The sequence below is a fragment of the Bos mutus genome, chromosome 5, assembly GCF_027580195.1.
Source record: "Bos mutus isolate GX-2022 chromosome 5, NWIPB_WYAK_1.1, whole genome shotgun sequence".
NCBI classification, from domain to species: Eukaryota; Metazoa; Chordata; class Mammalia; order Artiodactyla; family Bovidae; genus Bos; species Bos mutus.
Window position 1 is genome coordinate 109,815,126 of NC_091621.1, and position 23,791 is coordinate 109,838,916.

The window sequence follows — 23,791 nt, forward strand, 5'->3', positions numbered from 1 at the left end:
CAGCTATGAAAGGGCTGGTGGTTTGTTCCAAATAGTGGGTAGGGCTGAGACTCACACAAGACCGTTGCAGTCCCAGCCAACGACAGTAAAATGCTGCCGTCAGTCCCCTGGCTAGCAGGTGGGGGCCCGGTGACCACAGAGATAAGACTGACCTGAGTGAAGGAAGAGGCCAGGGTGGAAGCCATAGCATCTAAATGTAAAGGAAGTGGTTATGTTCACAGAGGCAAGAGACTGCCAACCAAATGTGGTTCTGCCTGTTTCAAGGTCCCACGTGAAATTCCACAGCACCTGCCATGGGAACCGAGAGCAGGCGCTGCTACTCCACCTGGAACTCCCACTATGAAGGCACCACTGGGCAGGGCCCCTCTAAGCAGAACCAGAGTCAAAAAAGCAAAGGGGAAACAGCCAGCAGACAAAGGAACCAGGGCCGACCGGAGGACATGCTGGAGCGGGTGACTGGAACGGCTGGGGGCACTGCTCCGAGTTCTCCTTAACTGGAAAGATGTCATGAACGCCACCTCCCTCACAGATGGTAGCTGCGAATGTCGAAGAACAGGAAGCGAGGGAAATGCCTGGCACGGTCCCAGCTGCACAGCAGAGCCGAGTCCGTGCCACATTTCTCCTTTGGAGCCTGTGACTCAGCTTGTGGCCTCTGCTGTGGACTTGGGAGCCAGCGTGGGTGAGAAGCCACGCGGTGACCACTCACCGGGTACCTCCCACATGCTGGGCACATCGGGACCTCACGCTCCTTCTCTCGCTGAATCCTCACAACCTGATGCAGGCATTCACCTCTCTTGCTGTGGATGAGGAAGCTGAGGTTCAGAGGATGCCAGCTGGTCCTGGGTCACCGCTGGCCGAGAAGCCTGGGTTCTTGAAGCCACGCCTGCCTGGCAGGAGAGGCTGGGCTCCTACAGGCCCCGCCTGCGGCTGGGGCTCCAGGGCAGGCAAAGCAATGGAGGTCCCTGTGGCAGCGCCTCCACCTGGAGGGGCTGGGCAGGGAACACGACACCGTCAACTTGGAACAAACTTTTATTTTGTGTGCTGGTCTGGTCGGTCCATGGCCACAGGTAAGTGGTAACTAGAAATAGTTAGAAGGAGGGGAGGAGAGGGGACCAGTGGTCTGGACGCAGGAGGAGTGGTGAAGGGTTGGGGACGGAGGGGAGGTGAGGCTGAGAAAGGACCCAGCCAGGTAGGTGAGTGTCCCAGGCTAGAGAAAGAACACAGCTCTGCCCACAAGTCCACCCTGAAGTGAGGGCTTAGTCCACAGCTCAGGCCAGGCTGGTTTGGGGCCCATGTTGCCCTCTGGCCTGGACAACACCACTCCCACCCCAGGCAATGATTCTTCCTGAGGGCTTAATACTCTTGAGATGGGTCTGGAAGAATCTTGTTAATACCTCCTACCTGCCCTCCCTGTACTCCAATTAGAGCTTCCCAATCTGGGGCTCTGGCCCTTCACTCTTGTGCTCCTGTAGCAGCCACACTGGGGCGATGTGGGCAAGGAGGGGTTCTGACCCTGCCTGGCTCAGAGGAACAGCCGGCACCCCCACCAAAAAGATGGGCTGCTGAGTGTGAGCCTGAGCGGGCGGTCCCCAATCCTGGTCCTCAGTGGCCCGAGGTTCAACAAGACTCAGTGTCCAAGTCCAAGCAGGAGGCAGCCATGGGAAGGGCGAGGCGAGAGCCTCTACCGTGACAGAATCGGCCGAGGAGGGGTCACCCCAGTCAGCTAGGCAAACAGAAGATTGTCTCGGAGGGGCAAGAAAAGCCATCAGCTGTCTAGATCAAGGGCGAGGGTCAGAGATAGGGGAAGGAGGACCCTACAATCCAATCGCCAATACCCTCCACACATCTACACGTTACAGCTTAAGAGCTTTTGGCGTTAACTGTTTGGGGGTTCAAGGGGAACAAGAGGGAGAAAGAGACTAGGGAACCACCACTCTTGGCTCTGCTAAGATCCCCAAGTGCCGGAAGGAGGACTCCAGTACCAGCAGACACTCCCACCTGGACGCCCGCAGCCCCGAGGCGGCTCCAGGCGCAGAGAATGGACACAGGGAAGGGGAGGCGGGGCGCGTCAGCCCGACAGCCCCAGAAGGTTCGCACAGACACACACAGACGGACGCACGGACAGGCAGCCAGCTAGCTCCTGGAGGCCGGTGGCCAGCCACAGAGGAAAAAGAAGAAAGACGCCCAGGGCCCTGAACGGCCGCACTCCTGCACCTCAGACACACATGCCCACACACAACCACACGCACACTAGATAGAGAGAGAGATATATAATAAAAAGAATAAAAACTAAGGGCCCGGATGTACAAAAGAGGTGTGAGTGAGGAAGAAGGCAGGGAGGAGGGTGGGAGATGGCCAGTCCTCTCTGGAAGTCTGGCCACCTTCCTCAGCTTATAAATTACAGCCCCCCTGGAAAATGGGGGTGGGGGGAATGATGAGGCTCCGGGTGCGGCCGGGGGAGGGCAAGTGGCGCCAGGGCTGCTCTGGTCCCTCTGGCAGAGCCGGGGCCAGAGCACTAGGATCCCTCGGGTGGCGGAGGTGGGCTGGGGAGACTCAGCAGCCGCTGGCGGGAGTCATGCAGGCCCCCTGGGACTTCACCTTGTGACGCTGGCCCCCCCGTCGCCGGCCCCCACTGCTGGGCTTGGGCTGAAAGAGAGAAGGAGGAGCTTGAGAAGCGGTGGTCCGCTGGGCCCAGGGCAGTACAGGGTACAGAGGGGCCATGGGAAGCGGGGGCCGCCTGTGAGCGAGCGGCTGTCTGGGATGGAGCCGGCGCCCACCCTGCCTTCCTCGCAGGCGGTGGGTCCCAGTGATCAGGGTGTGAGGAGCAGTTCAGGGGGCACACAGGGGGCGGGAGCAAACACGTGCCACCGCTGACAGGTGCAAAGGGAAAGCATGCAAAGGACGCAGAGGGGAGACTCGACAGGAGGGCGGGGGGAGAGCAGGAAGGAGGAGTCCAGGCAGAAGCTCTCTATCCAGAGAGGAGTCAGGGAAGACTCTGGAAAGGAGCGATGTGGGGGTGCCAGGAGAGGACTCCAGGGCCCAGAGCTGGCCGGAGGTTCTGAGTGAGAGCCACACTGACCGGGGCCCGAGGCCACCCACCCCTCACGTCACGTTGGGGAAGGGGCCCAGAAGGACCCTTGAAGGCAGCATCTTTCGGACACCCGTGGCTGCAGTGTGCACACATCACTTGTATTCTTACACACACACCACTCGCTCTTATTGTGACAGGGAAACTCTGACATTTTTAAATTCTATTTCATTAAAACTAAATGCTGGTCTGACTCATTAAGTTGACTTTACGTAGGCCACATCTCAAGTTTGAAAAACACTGCCTTAAGAGACCAAAAGCTCCCACTTAGAGAACACTTACAGGCCTGGAGTGTGGGAAACACCCACTGAGGAACTCAAGGACACGGCAGGCTGGCAAAGGCTGCCTGGGCTCTTCTGTGAGTCACCTCCACCCCCAACTCTCGCCCCCGCCCGCCTGAGGTGGTCAGGGGCCGGACTGGCCGGGGAAGCACTCACCTGTGGCTGGAGACTGCTGGATGCAGCCAGCTGGGTGGCCCCTAGGGAGCAAGCTTCATCTCCTGGTGGGGGGCCCCCCACTGTGGGCCCTCCAGAGGGGCCCCCCTCTTCTCTTTTGGGCAGGGGACCCTTTTTCGTCGATTGCATTTTAATCTGCTGGGGCTTGGAGTTCATTGGGGAGTTGTTGGTGGTCTGCAGGAGCTGCCAGAACCAAGGGGGTGGGGGTAAGACTGGAGTTGCCAGCCATGACATGGGCTCAACTGCCCCCGCCCCAGCCCGAGGTCTCAGGGACCTCCCACCCCTGGCCTGGAGGGCCTGGGCAAGGCAGGCAGGGGCTGGAGGGTGGCGAGTTGCCCTCTCCCCTCAGTGCACTCAGGCTGCCATGATCGGGGCCAATGTCTCAGCGGTCTCCACCCAGCCCAGAAGGGTTTCAGGCTGTTCCCCACCCTGGCTGCTCTTCCCACAATGTGTGAACCCCAGCATCTGCTACTCAGCTCAGCTCCCAGGCAGGGGGTCCAGCCTGCCCTGAGCGTCAACCGTACCTCCTGCTGCCCATGGAACAAAAGTCTGGGGCAAGTTTTCATTTCAGGCTTCCCAAAGAGACCAAGTGAGTCTCCCAGGAGCTGGAAGCATTTGGAGTGCTGCCATCAGAATTCTTAAGAGCTACCACCCAGGAAGGACTGACTCAGAGCCTTCCCTGATGATCCCAGTTCAATCTCAAAGCAGGGAACAGGCCCGGCTGCACCCCCAAGGGCACTAGAGCACGTGCTAGTAGCTTCAGCCAAACCCTCAGCCAGTCCGAAGCAAGGGGGCCTTCAAGGACACGATCCTCCCCTCTCCCCAACACACACTGCAGGCCCAGGGTCACACGAATGGGCCTAAGGCCATTCTGGAGAGAAAGCAAGCCTGAGCCTGATTCCAAGATCTCAGACAGGCTGTATGGAGCAGGGATCAGACCACTTTCTCAAGGGCCCCTACTCAAGGCCACGGATAAAGTCTGCAGAGGGCATGAGGCGGGCTCCAGAACACAAAGAGCTTGAGCCTATGCCCCAATGCTGGCCAGCACTCATTCCAACTGGACCCACTACTGTAAGGGCACTGCCCCAGCCAGGCCACTGGAGCCTGTGCCCAGCTTCTCAGAAGCTGACTCTGCCTAGGCCAGGAAATTCTCCCACCATTCTCTCCTACCGACGACTGCCATGCCTCAACCCCACCTTCTCTCCACCGTGGTCGCCACCAAAGCCCAGAAGGACGGGAGGTCTAGAGATGCCTCTCAGGGCAGCAGAGCAGATGGCACTTGGTAAGATTTCACAGGGCTTCTCGAGAAGAGCGTGCTGTGCTCACAGGCTAGAACCGGAAGCCCCCGGCACTTCCTGCAGGCAGGCAAGGTGGTCTGCCCAGCCATACCTTAGTGATGGTGCCCACGGCCTTGGTGCGGCCTTCCCGGAACACCAGCCGCTGGTCTATGTGCAGGTACTCGGGGGTCTTGATGAAGCGGAAATGAACGGTGGCCTTGTCCCCAGTGCGCAGACAGTCCTTGTCCATGCTCAGGATGGTGGCCGTCTGCCTGATGCTCCCACAGTGCACTGCCAAGGGAGCCAGGAGGTCAGCAGAGGCCTGAGCCACCCAGGGGCCTCAGGGCAGGGGAGGCAGTGAGTGAAAGCATGAACCATGCTTGAGCTATGTAGCAGGCTAAACCTGGAGGGGCCGAGTGTGGCTAAGTGAGCTGGAGGCCTGCTCTCAGACTGATCCTGCCTCACACTCTCCCACTGTCCTCCAGTTTATAGACCCCGCTGGTCCCTGGACCCACCGTCCTAGTTCTTGAACACAGGCACTCTGCTGGTATGCGTGCCTTCTCTGGACTTTGGGCTTCTTGATGGCAGTGCCCTCACCCATCTTGTCTTTGTCCCCCAGCACCTTAGCATCACTGCCTGGCACACAGCAGCGCTTGGCAGACGTCCGCTGAAGGACTGAGTGTGAGGTCTCTGAGTCTCCAGTGCCCAGCGCAGAACCAGCGCTCGGTTAGTGTTTGCAAGAATGAACAGACCACAGGCTACAGCTTGTAGGTGGAACAGAGGGGATGGTGTCACTAAACAGGACAGAGACCTGACTCTTGGCTGCAGCTGGAACTTTGGGGTGAGGGCTGCTGGAGCCGGGGACTTCCGGCTGGCAGTGCCCTTTGACACCTACCCATGGCCTGGTACCGCGGGCTGATTGTGGTGGGGTGGTGAAGGACCAGGATCTCGGCCTCAAACTCCCAGGAAGCTTGGGGATTCAGGCGTGGAGAAACCATCACCATGCCCTTCCGGATGGATGAGCGCTTGATCTGAAAACAAGAGGGAACCCCAGACCTCAGGGACAGTAATGCCCTGTGGCTTCACGCCCTGGTGTGGTGGGGCAGGAGTCCCTCTGAGAACTGGGACCAACAGGGCCTTGACCTCTCGTTGCGCTGGACCACCAGCTTTCTAGGGCAGACTGTCCCAGGCAGACTTTAGGGCTCTGTCAGGGGGTAGTTATGGGGGCTCAGGAAAGACTTCAGTCAGAAAGCGTCATTTCAGCCAGACCTTGTGGATGGGCTAGAATTGAGTGAGTGGCAGAAGGGCAAAGATAGGCAAGTACTCAAGTGGGAGAAACAGGGTAAGCACAATACGACTGATGGACAGCAGAAAGTCTGGCCTTGCTGGTTAATTCGTTTGGTGGGAAAAGTGGGTGACCCAGGAGCCAGCAGTCACCCCAGTCCCCTGCCCCAGGAACTGAAAGCTGAATGGCAAGAGACTCTGCAAGAGACCTCAACAGCCCCAGGTAGAAAGACCCTCTGCACAGCAGGCAGGCCCCCAGCTGACCTCACCCCTGGTGCAGGGTACCACGGCCAGACACTGTGTGGAGGAACAGAGCTCAGGAGGCCACAGGCCTGGGTTCAAGTCCCAGTATGCTCCCCTGACAAGTCACTCAGGCTCTCTGAGCCTCAGTTTCCTCATCTGTAAAAGTGAGGTCAGCACTCCCTGCCTTGCAGAGCAGCTGTTGAGAGCTGGAGATGAGTCAGAGCCCAGCGTGACGCAGAGCCCGAGGGAGCTTGCAGCTCTCTCCACACTCACCTTCTTCAGTGCGAAGGAGGCAGTCTGGCCCCCGCGCACCTCCTTGACAGGCATGCGCTTGCGATGGATGGATTTGACAGCAATCGACAGGAAGTTACCCAAGGGATCTGGGCCCAGCAGCAGCGTGTCGTTCAGCTTGATCAGGCCCCTCAGTGTCGTCCCAGACACCACGGTCCCCACACCCTGCCGAGAAGACCCCAGCCCAGTGAGTCCATCCGCAGCACAAGATGGCCCCAACAGCCCCGGAGAAGCACCGCTCAGTGCCCCAACCCTGTTCAGCCCACTGAAACGCACGCACCGGGACGGAGTAGGTGTCGTCAATCTGAAACTCGGCAGGCTCCTCCTCCCGGTAGCTGGTGCGAGGGGACAGCAGGTTGAGGAACATCTTGAGCAGGTCGAGGTTCTCACCTGTGACGTTGGAGATTTGGAATATCGGGCACATCCTGGTGGGGGTGTGGTGTGGAGACAGAGGAAGAAAGGTGCGCCCGTGGTGAGCGCCTGCCTGAGCAGGGAGGAGCAGCAGGAGGCCTCAGGCACGGCTGCTGTGACTGAGGGTGCCCCCACCATGCCGTCACTGGCCTCCCAGGCCCCACCTAGCCCACCAACCCGTGCCTGAGGCCTCCTCTCCTTACACCATTTTGTCCCTGAAATCTGTCCCCTCCTCTCTTGTCTTGGCACCACTGCCCTATTCTGGGAGCTCGTGAGTACCCCTTCTTCTTACAGCGCACACATCCTTAAACCCTTAACCAACTCTCCACTGATGAGATACCAGATGGAATCCTTCCTCCCGACACCCCTACCAGTTTATTTCTCTCAGAGTCCTGTATTCCAGCTGGACTGGCGAATCCTCCCTTCTCCTCAAAGCTTTTTTCATTCCCATGTACTTGTTCACTCTAATCCGCCTGCCTGGACTCCTTCCCTCTTATCCAACTACTAAATCCTCTCATCAGGAAACTGTATTCAGTATGAATAGCCCATCTCTAATGCCGCCTCCTTCCAGAGAATCCTTCCCAGATGGGTACCCTTGACTCCCTCTGAGTTTTCAGAAAACTTTAAAAAAAAAACAAACACTGAAATATAATATAGTAGTTGATTTACAGTGCTAAATTTTTATGTAAAGTGACTCAGTTATACACATACATATATATTCAATATTATATATTCTTTTCTATATTCTTTTCCATTATGGTTTGTCATAGGATACTGAATATGCTACACAGTAGAACCTTGCTACTTATCCATTCTATATATAATAGTTTCCTGCCTATCTGCTATCCATGGTTAATCAAACTTCTCAAGATCAGGAATTACACGTTTGCTACATCTAGAATAAGGACTGTACAGAACAGGCACTCAACAAAATGAATGAACTGAAATGGGGCCAACTGAAGCATACCCCCTCTGCTGGCCAACTGGTGGTACTAAAGACAGAGGTAGGGCAGGGAGAAAGGCCAAAATGTCGGGCTGCTCTGGGTCCTGGAGCAAACAGCCCCAAGACTACGGGAGAAGAAGCGGAGTCAACAAAATTTACTACTACCAAGAGACTATCTTTGACCAGTAGCCAACCACCCTGAAGACAAGGACTGTGCCCAAGTCAACTCTGAGTCCTCAATGCCTAAATGAAAAGCCCAGCACAGAACAAACATCCAATAAATATTTATGGAATCAAGGAATTCCCTGGCAGTCAACCACCTTCACTGCTGGCCTGGGTTCAATTGTGGTCAGGGAACTAAGAGCCCAAAAGTCATCCAGCACGGCCAAAAATATATATATATTTATAGAATCAAAGGACATGCTAATGAGTAAATGCCAAAACTCATCTGTGATTAGAGAGCTTTTGAGAAACAACAGTATAAAAAAATTAGGGACTTCCCTGGTGGTCCAGTGGCTAAGACTCTGCACTCCCAATACAGGGGGCCTGGGTTTGATCTCTGGTCAGGAAACTAGATCCGGAATGCCGCAACTAAGACCCAGTGCAGCCAAATAAATAAAATATATTTATTTTAAAAGTCAACAGAAACAGTTATAAAAATGGCTGTGTATCTATCAAACACCAGCCACGCCAGTGCTAAGTGCTTTACATACATCATTGCCAACACTTACAAGAGCCCTATGAAGAAGATAACATCCATTTCACAGATAAGGACACTGAAGTCTCAGCTAGTACTCCAACTTCAGTGAGGCCAGCACCTCACAATCTGGGTCACCTCATACAGCCCCTGAGCAACACCGCTGCGAGCAGAATCATCTATTTCAACCAATCTCTGTGCCTGTGCCCAAGTGACTGCTCCCCACCATTACCTCTCAGAGCTGAAGTTGGAGGCTGTAACAATCACATCATCCTTGCTCTGCACCAGCACAGGGATCTTCCGGCAGCCTGGTGACTTCAGCAGGCGCTGCAACAGCTTCAGGGTTTCTTACAGGGTGAAATGGAACAAAATTAGGGGGACACAGCCTTCTCTTTGGCTAGGCTTCCAAGGCAAGACAGGTCCACTCATTATTGACTCAGCAGGAGACAGACAGACACACAGTGTTAAATGCCATAATGCCTGGAGAAGAGAAGGAGGGCCAAAACTGGGTGAATGCTTGCCAGAGTAGGAGGAGACTGATGGGGAGTGTGTGCTCAGGCCACAGGTCTGAAACCTGTCAGGTTTCTCCAGAGTCTCTAGAAGACTCACATCCTATACGCAAGTGACTTGGGGGTCCATGAGAAGGACAGTGTTGTTCCTAGAATGCTCTGTTTCCTGGGAAAAAATTCATCTGACAAGAGGATCTCTGGATGTTTAGACACCTGCAGAAGCCCTTACGAGGCCCTCCAGAAAGATCATTCTCTCCCACCATCTCTAGCCTAGTCTTGCAACTTTGTTTTGAAGCCTTTGGTTGCAAAAGACCATCAGACTCTGCCCAAATGTCTCCATATATGCCCAGCTTAGATGGAAAAACCCAACCCCCTCTGCCTAGAACCATCTGAAAAGAGATGCCAGATTAGGGCCTTCAAGGATCCTGCATTTTTAACCAGAAGGAACAATGAGCAGGAGGTAACTCCAGGCTGTGCTCAGACCAAGAGCCAAACAGGGAGGAAGCAGAAGTCTCTGGGCTGGTGGACATTCAGGCCAAGGTCTATGCCCAGTACAAGGAAGCAGAAGATCCCAGGCTGCAGACCACCAAGGAGCCACCGTGGGTGACTGTGCCACAGACTGCTGCCGCCAGCACTTACCTTGTAGGATGTTGGCAGGACACATGTCAATCTTGGTGACCACCACAAACACAGGCACGTTGAGGGCCAACGCCAAGCCCAGGTGCTCCTTGGTCATCCCTACGATGCCAGCGTTGCTGCCCACCTGCCCCAACACAGAAAGGACTATCAGGACAAGGGGCACAGAGAGTGCTGCTGGTGGGCACAGGGGCGCAAAGAAGCCTGAGGGAAGAGAGCACTCTCATCTTTGAGGCCACTATCAGAACAGAACACAGGGGCCGCAAGTCTTCGGCCAGAAACCAAACAGCTGTAGCTGAAAGCTGGGCTGGGCACAGACCGCTTTAACCTCCCATATAACAAGATGGCCTGTCAAAATCTGAGGAGACTTGGAGGCAATAAAAAAGAAGACAAACTCAGTCTGGGAAAAGAACTGTCCAGAGTCATCAAAGTGGATTCAGTTTAACATCCCTGGCCCCCAGTTACCCTATCTATAAAATGGGAGGAGAATAATATTCACTTTAAAGAGTTCACTTGAGGTTTAAATAACCAAACATGTTTTAAAGGGCCACACAGAACTAGCAGGAATTAGGTCTTCAGGCAAGAGCCACTGTTACTACTGTTATCATTCCTTCCTGTAACAATAAACATTTCCAAGTATCATAAAGGCCAGTTACATGAATTAATGCACATGCACAAGTGTGCCTGCAAAAGAAAGAGGAAATTCCTCTCCACTGATATGGGGTACTCTCTAAGATATGTTTGAAGGGGAGAAAAGCAAGGTGGTATAAGAGTGGTGATTAGATCACTGTTTGAAAAAAAGCAGCTGTAAGACATCCCAGGGAACATCTGAGATAATGTAAACACTTTTAGACTAGATACTGTATGATATTAGTGCACTCTTGTTCATCTTCTTGGGTGTAAAAACAGTAGCAGACTGTGCGCTGAAGTATTTTAGGACCTGTGAGAGGCATTTGGGGTGAAGAGTCACAATGTCTATAATATAATCTACTTTCAATACACACACATTTGCTGGTATGATTACAAAATATCTCTAGAGGATGTGTAAGAAACTGGCTGTACTGGTTGCCTCCGGAGAAAACGGAACAGAGGCAGGAGAGAGACTTCTCACTCTAAAGTGGAAAGCCTCTAAAGTCCTTAGGTACCTTTTAATTTTTATACCATATGCATGTATTACTCACTAAAACAAAATAAGGTTAAAATTGCCATGACATATTTATACAGGCCTTCATACATTCCAGAGTGTTTTCAAGTGATGCTCTCACTGGTCATCACAGTTCCCAGGGGAGCTATCACCCCACCAACACAGATGTCCCACACATGTTCCCTCTGACTACACCACGACCTCTCTACCATCTTCCTCCTAATCTTCCCATCCCTCCCACCACCTTTCCTAACCTACCCAGACCTGCTTCTCTTCTTCCAAGAGGGATATGAGAAAGCTCTCTCTCTGCTGTCTCTGTATTTTCAAGGGTTTTTTTTTTTTTGAAATTGACTGCCATGAAACAATAATCAAGTATTTCATTGTTTTCTACAGAGATTTTTAGTATTTAGCTCCTGACCTAAAAGTTAAATAATTTATAACATCTCATCTGGGGTGAAGACATGTCCATTGATCACTGTAGCCATGTGGGAGACCCAGGTTTGATTCCTGGGTTGGGGAGATTCCCTGGAGAAGGAAATGGCAACCCACTCCGGTATTCCTGTCCAGAAAATCCCACGGACAGAGGAGGCTGCAGGGCTATAGCCCATAGGGTCGCAAAGTGACTGACACTAGCTAACTGTAGCTCAGTTAGAAAAACGTTCATTTTAAACTGATTTCTATACCCTTAATTTTAATCCAACAACTGCCCCAAATACACTCTACGCTCTTCCTCTAAAACCCCTTCGGGAAGAGCAGCTTTCCTTGGCCAGTCAAGGTTGGTAAGGGTCTCTGCAACGTCCAAAGACACAGGAGATGAAACCACACTGAGATCCTAAGAACCTTGGGCAGAGAGCTGACGAGTGTTCACACATATGCTCTGCCTCTCTTTGCTCTCCAGGCTGGAGAGAATTTGCCCGAGAACCTGTTCGTTGGGCAACTTGATCAAGTTTGTGCTGAACAGATGCTTTCATTTACTATACTTATTAATACAGGCAGCTGGAGGGACTGGGAAATGGGGAAGGGCTTTGAGAAGGATTTGCCAAAGGAAAACCAGCTTGCTTGCACTCTGTGAAAGCTTTGAAGTCGTGACCAAGGCTGTGGGCCTCACAGACTCCTACTCTCTGGCCAGGAAGATCCAAGAGACCCAACTGCGGGATTCACAACGTGATCCAGCCCAGAAGCCTCTGCTCCCTTCCCTCTTCAGTTTATCCACGTGGTGAGGTGCTGAAAAGTCTATTCCCACCAGACTGTGAGCTCTATGGGCACTCAGGACAGCCTGTTCACGGCTCTATTTTCGGGCCTGGCACAGTGCCAGGCACACAGAAGCCTCTCAACAAGTAGCTGTGAGAGGCGGACACCAGTCCCAGGCTCAGAAGAGACCGCCTTCTAGCCCCTCAGTGGCTGTCCGTGCTCTCGCCTCCACTTCATCCCCAGGCTGCCCCATCTCTGAGGGTGCTGCCCAGTATCTCCTCAAAAATAGCCCGACCCCAGGAGGAAACACCTTTCAGAGGTGTTTCCTTTCAGAAGGTAGTAAGAAACGCCCCGGGAGAACCCTCCTCTACACCTCTCTGAAAAACAAGAGAGGTCTGCAGATGGCACCTTGGTTTCTCTTCGAGGATCTCTTCCTGGCCTCACCTAGCAGAAAGATCAAGGTACACCCTTGAGAAGACCGGGCACCCTTGCAACACTTGTCGTTCTTATCCGGTTTCAATGCCCTAAACCAAAGGCTCCTGCCTCAGAACAATTGTAAACACTTGTATACCACCATATACCAGGATCCGAGCCGAAGCCCCCCGCCCTCCTTAGCAGCACCTCACTTACCATGAGCATGCAGAAGTCAGGCAAATGGCCGGTCATGCCAAAGACAGTGGTCTTCAGGTACTTCTCATGGCCAGCCAAGTCGATGAAGGTAATCACCTTAGTGGATTTCTCACAGATCTTTGTCCACTCCAGGCTGCCGCCGTGGCTGTCTGGCTTGTTTACCACATTTCCTTCACTGTCAAAGCCCAGAATGTCGTTGCCCACGCTGCTGGTGCGACCCGACTCAATCTCATGTTTGTGGCGGAAGAGTTTCTGGCGGGCAAAGCCTCGCCCATTGTCCAGCTCCCCGTGTGTCAGGACCCCCAGAAGGGTGCTTTTGCCAGCATCCACGTTGCCCACAACTGCTACCCTGCGTGTACACAAACCCATACATTTGTGTGAGAGTTGGTGGGTGAGTGAGAGTTGGTAGGTGAGTGAAGTGAACTCCAGCAACTGGACCTGTAGGGACGGGCTCACCCCTGAGCCTCTCCAGTTCTCTGCTCCTTTGAGTCATGGGTGAGCACATTGGGAATGCTCTTGGAGCTGTACCCAGGGACTAAAATGTTACTTAGGAGGAACTGAGCTCCCCGACAGGAGCCCTAAAGCCAAGAGGGGCACATGATGCTCTCCTCCATGACCCTGGTTTCTAGCCTCCCAGGCTGAGGGGAGAGCAAGTACCCCCACAAAGTGGCCACAGAACGCAGGGCTGGCCTCCCTCCCACTCTTTCCAAATGGGAGGATTTAAAGATGAAAAAGTATGGAAACATAGAATGGAGCCATTGATGTCACTGGACACTCTTTCCAGGCCTCAGGAAGCAAAAGGACGAAGTGAGTGTGCCCGGTGTCAAAGGCTCAATCACCATTCTCTGTGGTGCCCGGGACCCCAAGGTCATGCTGCAGGGGACCTGGAACCGTTCAGGGCCCCTCACCTGACTTCCAGGAAGTCATTGTCTCCTACTCGTTTTCGGACCAGGTAATCGCGCACACGGCCCCCGGCCTCTTGCCGCTCCCGCAGGAGGATGACATCAGCCTCTATCTGCTCTGCCATGCTCTTCACGGTGGCGTAGGAGGCCTCCATGTCAGCTTCACTCAGCCCGTACTCAGTCCCATCTGGTGACAAGAGTCCACACGTCAGCTGCCACCAAGTCAGCCAGTTAACCACCCGTCACCAGGGCCCCACTCTGGGCACTGCAGAACATGGCTCTCTACCTGACACTTCTGACACTCGGGCACGTGTGGAGTTCATAAGTAACAGGGCTTCCCCATTAAGCAGGGCAGTCATTAATTTCTTCAATGGTAATCAGGGAGACTCTCCCAGGTTTCATGCCAAGTCTCATGCTGGGTACTGGGAATACAGGTGCCCTTGGCGGGTTCACAGCCCAGTGGGAGAGACAGGAAATTAATTAATTGCCATACTGCTTGAGTGCTGTACTATACAACAGTACAAAGAGAATGTAAAGCATGAGCAACTAGCATTGCCTAGGGAAGCTGAACACAGCTTTGCAGGGTGCTGACTTCAAGCTGGGACTCCGAACATGAAAAACGGGCCTGCAGAGAAAGGAGGGAAGACATGATAAGCAGCAGAGCAAAGCGTGGAGCCCGGCAGATCATGGCACATTCAGGGACCGAGAAGCAGCTTGGTGTGCTGGGGAGCAGGATGTCAAGTGGCAGGAGACCATGTGACAGGTGGAAATGGTCAGGCAGGTGAACATCACACAGCAGCAACACACACATATACCAGGGAGGGAAGCCTCGGTGGTTACATGGGGGAGTAACATGATCAGATCGCCGTGGGACAGAAAGATCTCTTGAGCAGCAATGTAAAGTGTGTGCTGGCAAGCAAGAGACCAGAAACGGGGAGCCAAGTTTAGGAAGGAATTCTAATAATACAGTCAAGAGATAACAAGGACAGGAGACAAAGGAAAATGGGGAGAGAATTTACGAACGGCTTTAGGGACAGATTTTTCACGGAGGTGGCTCAGGTGAAACGTCCAGCAAGGAGCTGGAAAAACTGAGTCTGAGCTTAGGATGAGGGAGGAAGGACCAATCAACCAGTAATTTATGGAGTGCCTACTGTCTGACAATCTGGTCAGGTGCTTCCCACATGGAGTCACACTTAATTCCCACAGTAGCTGCCTCCGCTTTCCTCCAGCCTGTCTCCCCGAGAGCACCCCTGCTCCTTCCCTGGGCTCACCTGCAGCATGTGCCCCACCTCTTTTCTTTTCTGCCTCCCAAGACCCTGCAGCTGCTCTCATCCGCTTCCACGTCTCCCCTTACAAACAAGTTCAAGCCATTCCTAAACTAAAGGAGACCAACCTCTCCTCCTGTGCCCCAGCAAATGTACCGTGCTGCCATCCCCGCCAGAGGACACTTGGTGACTGCACCTCCTCACCACCTACTCACTGATCTGATGCCTCTGGAAAAAAACTGGCTTTCAAGTCAGCAGACGCCTTCTACCCCCTCATCCAAAGTCCTTTCCTCAAGCCCTGCAGAGTCAATGCCACTGGCCACCGTCCCTGTTGACTGAAGCACCTCACTCCCACTCTGCTTGCCTATAACCCGAACTCTGTTTTTCTTTTTATTTATTTACTTTTGGCCATGCCTTGCCACATGTGGGATTAGTTTCCCAACCAGGGATCGAACCAGTGCCCCCTGCACTGGTAGCTCGAAGCCTTGACCACTAGAGCACCAGGGAAGTCCCCCAGATTCTCCTGCTTCACCTCCCACCCTCTGGTTTCTCCTTCTGTCTCCTCTCCTGGCTCTTCCTGCTCCTGCCCCTAGATGCCAGCCTTTTTCAGTAGTTGGTCAGTGGCCCTCTTCTCTATCCTTGAACATTCCCCTCGACTATCTGGATATTCTATGGCTTCCACTGTCATTTGAAAACTATAAGAAACATTCATAACTAGTCCTCTTCCCAGAGCTCTATCCACTCCCTTTTTAAACAACAGCACAAAAACTAACAGCATTAACAAAGCATTTCAGTCCTCCCTGTAGCCCTATGAGTTAGATACTACTGTTCCCATTTAGTATTGGGGTACACGGAACCCAGAGGTCTCAGAGCTGGGAGGGAGCAGAGGGGCCATGGGTCTTCTGATTCCACACCTAGAGCCTGTTCCTTTGGCAAGGGCTCCCCTTAATGCCAGACCAGTTCCTCCTCCTGCCTTCCCTGTTTCTGATGACACCACTATCCTTCCAGTCACCCAAGATTAATACTCATTACTCTAGTCCTGCCAAGTCTAGCTTTCCTTGTTCCTGCTCTCCTTTCTTTGCCAGTCCAATGTCACCAGCCTGATTCAGGCCCTCATTTACCTGAATCATCACAAGATCCCTAACTGGTCTTAACAAATCCCATCTGTTTCCTCCAACCCATCCTGCATAGATGCACAAGCTCGAGTTCCTAAACAATGCACAGCGCTGACATTGTCACTTTCAAGTCAAAACCTTGGAAAGGCTCCCCAGGTCCAGCAGCGTCCAGTTCTAATTCCTTAGAGGTGTCCATCTAAGGAATTAGAACTACTCCACCCCTTCCCCATCCTCCCCTCCTATATTCTGTTCCAGTGCAGATGGCCCAGTCACCATCCCCCATGTTTTCTGCACTCTGCCAGCTCTACACCTTTGCTCATGTATTTCCTACCCTGGAAAGCCAATCAGCACATTTCCACTTGTCAAAAGCCTACCTATTCTGCTCCCTTATGAAATTTACCACGAATAGTGTTTTGGATGTGTCTTCACCCACTATACGCAAGCATCTCGAGGATAAGGACCGTATCTCAAATATCCCTGGACACTCCATGAGGGGTGCCTTTCCTATACCAAGTCCGCAAATGTCTGCAAAATGCTAAAACAAATGAGCAAAGAGTGAGCAGTTGGGTCAAGGAGCTTCTAAATGCATGGCCAACTGAGCTCTGGAAATCTTCTGGATTTCCCCAGAGAAGGGATTGGAACTGTTCCTGAGAGAAGGCTGGCTGCCTTGCCATTCTGGCCAGATCCCCTTTTCTGTTTCTGTTACATTGAAAAGCAATGCTTTCAGGTTCTATCTCACACCAGGGGGCAATCAATAGCGTCACCTATCCATCCAGGGCTCCCAGTATTCTGTGACTGAAAATACCCCCAGTCACATCAGCCTTCTCCAGCATGTCCTCACTTGGTAGGAGTGGGAAAAAAAGCCAAGGAGAAAAGTCAGAGGTCCAATCACTAAGGGCCACATACTAAGCCTCGTGGGAAGCGAGTCAGATTTCGGTCCTGCTTCCTGACTCACCCTCCTGCTCAACATGCAGTAGGGGGTCCCCATACTTTTAGGATACAAGTCTAAACGCTTTGGTGTGGCATTCAAAGACTCTCAGAGCTGGGCCCTGACTACCGGTCCAGTGTCCCTTCCTGACACTCCCAATCTCACCCTCATTCCCACTTTACTGAATCACCTCTGATCCACCAAAAACTCCACAATCACAATGCCCCCATGCCTCTGTGCTTGTGGCTTTCTTGGCTCACTAACTACTGCCTCCACTCACCTAGGAAACTCCTACTCATCCTTTAGAATTCACTCATCGGGCACCTCCTCCTTCAGAAAGACTTTTAAGCCTTCTCTGACCCTGCCACAAACTTATAATACTCCTCCCACATTTCCTGAACTTTTAATGCAGTACTTAGTTCTTAGAAAGTCATGATTTAATATTTGAGGAATGAACAAGGTTCTTTTTGAAAGAGATCTCATGGTAAATCAATTATAACCTGGAACCTTTAAAAAGTGACTAACTACTAATACTAAAAAGCATTTATATAGTGCTTACTATATGCCAAGTGTTAATCCTCACCACGATACCACGGGCTAGATTCTATTATTATCTCCATTTTAAGGCAAGGGAAAGAACCCGTAAGGCAAACTCAGACCTGCCAGGTTCCAGAACCTCACCTAACTACAGAACTTGAACTAACTAATCACGGTGCCTCCTTTTAATATCAGTCTTAAGAATGTATATTTAAAGAGCACAATCCTCCACCCTGCTTAGAATTTTTTAATAACCTAATTTATCTATACAGATTTCTCTGAGGCGGGGGTGGCGGTGGGGGTGATGGTACCATTAGCCCCATTTTACAGATGGAGGAAGCAGTCAACAGAGGGGAAGCCCCAAATACACGGGAAGTCAGTGATGGAGCTGACCCCTGGGGCTTTGCATCTCCTTCAGTCTTCCATTTGAAGTTGAACTTGTTTAACTAGTTGCAATCTTTTTCTGTCTCTAAAGAATTCCAGCAGGAAGGAGTCACTATGAATCTAATAGTATCCAATTGGTAGATGCCAAGATAATGCTTTGGTGTGTAAGATACATGTTAATGAATGTTTGTTCTTATGCTTTGCCATGGGAGGGTTAATTAACTGTGAGCCATCAAGGTCTGGTAAAGTTCACTAAGAGTTCATATTAAAGAATAAGGGAGCAGTGGGGGCTTTACAGGGCTTCCCTGGTGGCTCCAACCGTAAAGAATCCGCCTGCAATGCAGGAGCTGCTGCTGCTGCTAAGTCGATTCAGTTGTGTCCGACTCTGTGCGACCCAGTGGACGGCAGCCCACCAGACTCCCCCGTCCCTGGGATTCTCCAGGCAAGAACACTGGAGTGGGTTGCCATTTCCTTCTCCGGATTCAATCCCTGGGTTGGGAAGATCCTCTGGAGTAGGGAATGGCCTCCCACTCCAGTATTCTGGCCTGGAGAACTTGATGGACAGAGGAGCCTGGCTGGCTAGGGTCCATGGGTCGCAGAGTCGAACTCAACTCAGCTTTAAGAATCTGCATCTTCAACAAACAGTCCCAAGACTTGTCAGAATTGACCTAGATGTGGTTTTCTTCAATTTTATACGTTTGAAGTGATCTTTGAGTGGTTCATCCTATTACAGCAGGCCAGATGTGACACAAAGGCTTTTCAAAAGGCTCCCAATGAACCCCTAGTCACCAAATGGAATGGCTTTTTCTGAACCTAACTCTCCCTGCTGTCTCTGTAACACTTGACAATGCTGACCATCTCTCTCTCTCGACATGAACCTCCTGCTTGGCCTATCTCTCTCACCATGCCTTCTTTAAAGTGATAAGACCTGAAACTGGGGAGGTGGCAGCAAAGACAGAAAGGAAAGGATAAACATGAGAAACATTTCAAAGGAAAGCAGAGCAGTATTGGGAGATCAAACCCTTCTTCCTTGCGTCAATTTTGCAGCATTTCTAAATGCTGTTTTCTACTGAAGTTAATTATGTATATGCCATCTTTCCTTCTCAGGACAGAGGACAGATTATAAGTATCCAGTGTTTTGCAACAGTATCAAGACCTTAGAAGGATACTTAATAGATATTTGTCAAACAGTTCAAAACTGATTTTGAGATTTCTACCATCTTAGACTCACACTGTAGAAGAATTATTACCTGTCTTTATAAAAAGCTACATTCAGTGAAGAGAACTAGTCCTTTAATGATGCATGGAGGCCTACTTAAAACTTGCAAAGACCACAGACAAGATCTAGTACAGGCTAAACTGATAACTATTAAACAAGCCCAGCTGCCATTTTAGCAAAGATAATGTCTAAATGAAGGTAAGAGTAAGCAGGCTTTGCATTGAGAGTATAAACTAGGAATGACTGGGGGTGGGAAGCCCAGGATATAATCTGGGATGCTGCCAGGGGGGTGGCCTTCCTCTAAAACAATGGGCCCCTAAAGTGGAATAAGAGGGCTAGAGGGCAATAACAAGTCTCTTCCAGAATGGCAACAAGCCTACGTATGTGATAGGATCTCACAGCTATTCCCACTGACTGGTCAGTGTGGACCAGGGCAAGGCAGCCTTGCTGAAGAGAGAATTCTGGATGTCCTTTTCTTGCTGACATCAGGAAGTATCACAGAGGTTTTCTGCTAAGCAGGCAACAAGCAGCAATGGGACTGGTAAATCAGACTTGGAGGGGAAGACCTAGAACTACCTAGGGAAGACTTAATTCTAGACCTAATTGTGACTTACTCCATTATCTCAGACAAGAAGTTTCCTTGCTCTGTGCTTCATCACACCTTATGCAAATGCAGGGTACTGGAAGCAGAAACGAAGTTTCTGTAAAATCTCTTGGAAAGTGAATCTTTAAAGTCAAGCACATTAGGACCACTAAGGTGGGAATTAACATTATCACGTTGTACTTTCACATTCTCCCAAACAGTTCTGCAGACACTAAAGAATCACTGCAACTGAGACACACGAACAGGAAAAGTTGATAAAAGAGGGAAAATGTGCTCTAAATAATGTTTTTAAAAATAAAGTGAAAGGAAAACTATGCTCACCTGATCCCTGCCCAATGACATATATGGTCTCTCCGCATCCCTCGTCCATCCTCTCCCACATTTGCCGAAGTAGGCTGTCATACTGCTCTGATGTAGGGCTCACTAGAACCAGCTAGAAGAGAAACCAACAGCCTTAGGACCACACTTACTAGAAGAGCACCACAGCCAACAAAGACCCTGACTGAACCCCACTGCGCCCTGACCTAAACTAGCTTCGCAGCCCCCTCATGGCCTCTTTGCCTCTCTTCAAATAGCCTTTGAGCTCAAGGCCTTATGAGTTTGTTCGAACCCCAACCCACAGAAAAGAGGGTGTGAGCAGCCTGCCTCCTGCTGCTTAACACAAGGGGCAGGAGCCACAGGGACTGACAATGTGGCATTGTAGCCAGAAATTAATGAGCAGTGTTTTACACCTACATGCCAAGGTCTTCTACCTGCAGCTTGCAACTCACAGGACAGGGATCTCATATACTGCCATGCTCTCCATCCAAGGCCAATGGTTCCTATAACAACGTAAGAATTCTGTTCCATCTTGCCTTGGCTATCTTGATTATTTAGGAATCGGCAGTAAAAACTGCTGCAAGATTTATCTTTATCAACAAAACACCCTAACCTCTAAGATGGGTATCAACACCATTATTTTGTGAATTTCTGCCAATAACATTAAAATATCAACCATTTATTTGGGGAGGCTGTTTACCAACAGGCATGTCAAATTCCATTCTCAAACTGTCATATGTGACCTTGGACAAAGAACTTAACCTCTGAGTCTCAGTTTTTTTAGTCTACAAAATGGAGATACTATTACCTACCTCCTAGGGCCACTGTGAAGACCAAATAAGATAACATGTAAAGCATCCACTCCACAGCTCAATAAGTGGTAATTACAGTTTTCCCCACCCAGTCATTCCTAAATGAAACTAGATACCGCAATTCACTAATTCCCTCTCTCTTTGGAAGCTCTCAGAGTCTTATGTCCATCCCCACATTTAACTATGGCAAGTATATACACTTACAGCTTCTAACCTTTCCCTCAGGAATCAGTCTATTTAACCCATCTCTTCTCTCTCATCACATCAGTTTTTTTCAATATCATCAGTATTAATTTACACAGCATCTTTAAAATAATGAGAAAGACTTCCTCAGCTTCATGACGAAGACACACCTCCCTACCCTGGAACATTAAATAAGTTGGTCAGGAAATAAATCTGTTTGCAACTCTGCTGGGCCATTTCCCACTGTTTTCAGGCTTCTTCAGCACCTTGGCCATGAACTGACATCTAGTTCATCTGCTTCCGAGTCAAGTGCATCTCTTACAATTTCCTGAGTTGACTCATCAGAGCCTGTACTTTGAACCTAGGTGCTGGGTCTTCTGCATTGTGTCCCATTGCCTCATACACTTCCCCTGATCATCCTCTCTTTGAACCTGGCCGGCAGCCTCATTATGGCATTAGAGGCACCAGAGAGGACCCTGTGCTAAGCTGGAGTGCTGGCTTTTAAGCGCTCAGTGGAGACTAGAGGGAGAGAGCTGCTGGTTTCAGGAAAGTTCTCTCCAGTTTAGATCAAGTTTCATGAAGTTTTGTCACCACAGACTAAAAAATCACAAATGTTTTCAAAACTCATTAAACATCTCTATTGTAAGTATCCAACAACAGGTAGGAGGTGAGATGGGTGTGCTCTCTTGCATCAGCTGCTATTTAATCTGCACAGAGAATCATCAGTTCCTTCAATTCCCTTCAAACATTTACTGAGTAGTAAGTAACCGGCAGTGTAGTAGATTTCTTACATAAGTTTCTCATTTTTACTACGTATTTGTACTAAAAAAAGATGATGAAGCTGGAGAACTGAGAGGTTAAGACACTTTCCCAAGGTCACAGAGCCTTTTTAACTGGCAGGGCAGAAAAGGGAACCCAGCCTAGTCCGACTCCCAAGCTAGCATTCTTTCCTTTAGCAACGTTAGGAACCTTCAAAACGCCAGTCCCAAATTATACTTAATTATTTATCCCCGCCCCCACCAACGCCAAGCAGAAGGTTGAGCGCTTAAAATCCTGCCCACCTTCGCAAAAGCTCAGAAAACACGATCTAAAACGTCCTTCATTATTCCAGTCATACAAGATAAGGTTCCATTCCCAGAAGACGAAACTATGGGTCATGCCCATCTTTCACTTTTGTTTTGGGTGGATTTCTAAAGGAGACATTCTTGATTGAGTGACTACTTAATATTGCCTTTCTCCACACCAGGAAGAGCCGAAGCTGCCTCCCGGCTCCCCCTTCGACTACCTGATCCTCCCGCGCTCGCCCTGCCAGAGCCACCTTCGACCCTCGGCTGCCGTGGACAGTCCACGGAGAGAGTCCCTCTCGATGTCCCGGGGAGGCGGCACCGCGTGGGGACCGCCACTGCGCGGGCAGCTGCCGGCGTCGGGCGCCCGCGTTCCACGTGGCGGAGCCGAGGGGTTGTGATCTCGGCGGGAGCCGGACGGCGGGGAGGCCGGGTGGGCGCCACCAGAGAAGGACTGCGGTGCCCGCGGGCAGCCGGAGCCGCCCCTAGCCCGGGAGCCCGCCGCGCGTCCCGCACTTACAGGTGGGCGGGCTTGGGCCCTCCCGCCCCCGCCGTCGCCCCAGAGACGGCTCGGCCCACCGCCCGGTTCCCCCTCAGTGCCCTGTCCCCTCAGCCGCCGGCGCCCGGGGCCTACCTTGCTGGTGAGGTCCAGCTCCGGTTCGCCGTTGAGCGCCTCGCCGTCCTCGCTGCAGTCCGAGTCGAAGCCCCCGTGGAGCCGGGCGGCAGCCGCAGCGGCTCTGGCCGCCCCCGGAGAGCTGGGCTCGGGGGCGAACATAGAGGCCGGGACCGGCGACTCCATCGGGGAGCGACTCCGCTCCGCCGCCATCTTTAATAACTTAGGCTAATTCGTAGCCGGCCTCCCCTCCCTCTCAGCTTATTTGCCTAATCTATGAGCGGCCACGCCCCCAAACCTTATCAGAATAATTTATGCGAAAATTCTCCCGCCGCGTAGAGGGTGACACGTATCTCTAGCTAAGAAACAATCGACCGGCCCTCTCGGCCACCAATCGCTACAGCTCGTTCAAGTACCTAATGAATAATTAATGAGGCCCAAAGCCCAACAACAAAAGTCTGGGACGTCACGCGCCTGGATCGTAGCTTTCAAGTGGGCAGTACAGTGTCCACGCTACCGGCCTGGAGTCTTCCCGCCAATGGGAGCAGAGCGGTGTACGACTGACACATCAGCCAACCAATAAGGAGAGATATACACATCGCGTTTACCCTTACCGCCCATCACTCCCCAAGATTTAAGAGGCGGTGCTCAGCTTCCAAATCCTGCAGTAGGATTGTCGGGGGCGGAGAGCCTTCCGATGATAGACAGGAGAAAGGCCCAATCCAGTCTTCGGATAAGTCCCGCGCCCACGGAGATTGTAAACTGAGCAAGTCACCTCCCACTCAACTCAATGACTCCAGGCTGTCACAGAAGACGGATTTTCAACCTGCTGGCAATCTCCAGGCAATTTTAATAAGATCGATGCCTGGAGTACTATAGCAGCCAGAGCGCGGCAATTAATTAAATGCTGACCTTAGGGAGAATTCCCCATTCATTGTCTCTGCGGAGAAAGCAATTACACGACCAAAATGAGGCAACCAGCTCAAACAGAAGCCAAAAGTACCTCACCACATTTGTAAACTGAAAGGCGAAACTCTAGTGTCTGCTA

The 23,791-nt window shown here is 51.5% G+C and overlaps 1 protein-coding gene across 1 annotated transcript; it reads right to left on the reverse strand.

Moving 5' to 3' along the window:
• Nucleotides 1-1,011: 1,011 nt before the first annotated feature.
• On the reverse strand, nt 1,012-23,017 carry GTPBP1 (GTP binding protein 1). The gene is made up of 12 exons (XM_070371565.1): nt 22,765-23,017; nt 20,075-20,186; nt 13,708-13,888; nt 12,800-13,148; nt 9,838-9,961; nt 8,922-9,036; nt 6,919-7,063; nt 6,621-6,803; nt 5,716-5,851; nt 4,933-5,111; nt 3,526-3,726; nt 1,012-2,646 (listed from the first exon to the last, which is right to left on the reverse strand). Exons 1-12 carry the CDS (start codon nt 22,954-22,956, stop codon nt 2,554-2,556), a joined length of 2,010 nt encoding a protein of 669 aa, XP_070227666.1. The 5' UTR covers nt 22,957-23,017; the 3' UTR covers nt 1,012-2,553.
• Between the last annotated feature and the right edge of the window lie 774 nt (nt 23,018-23,791).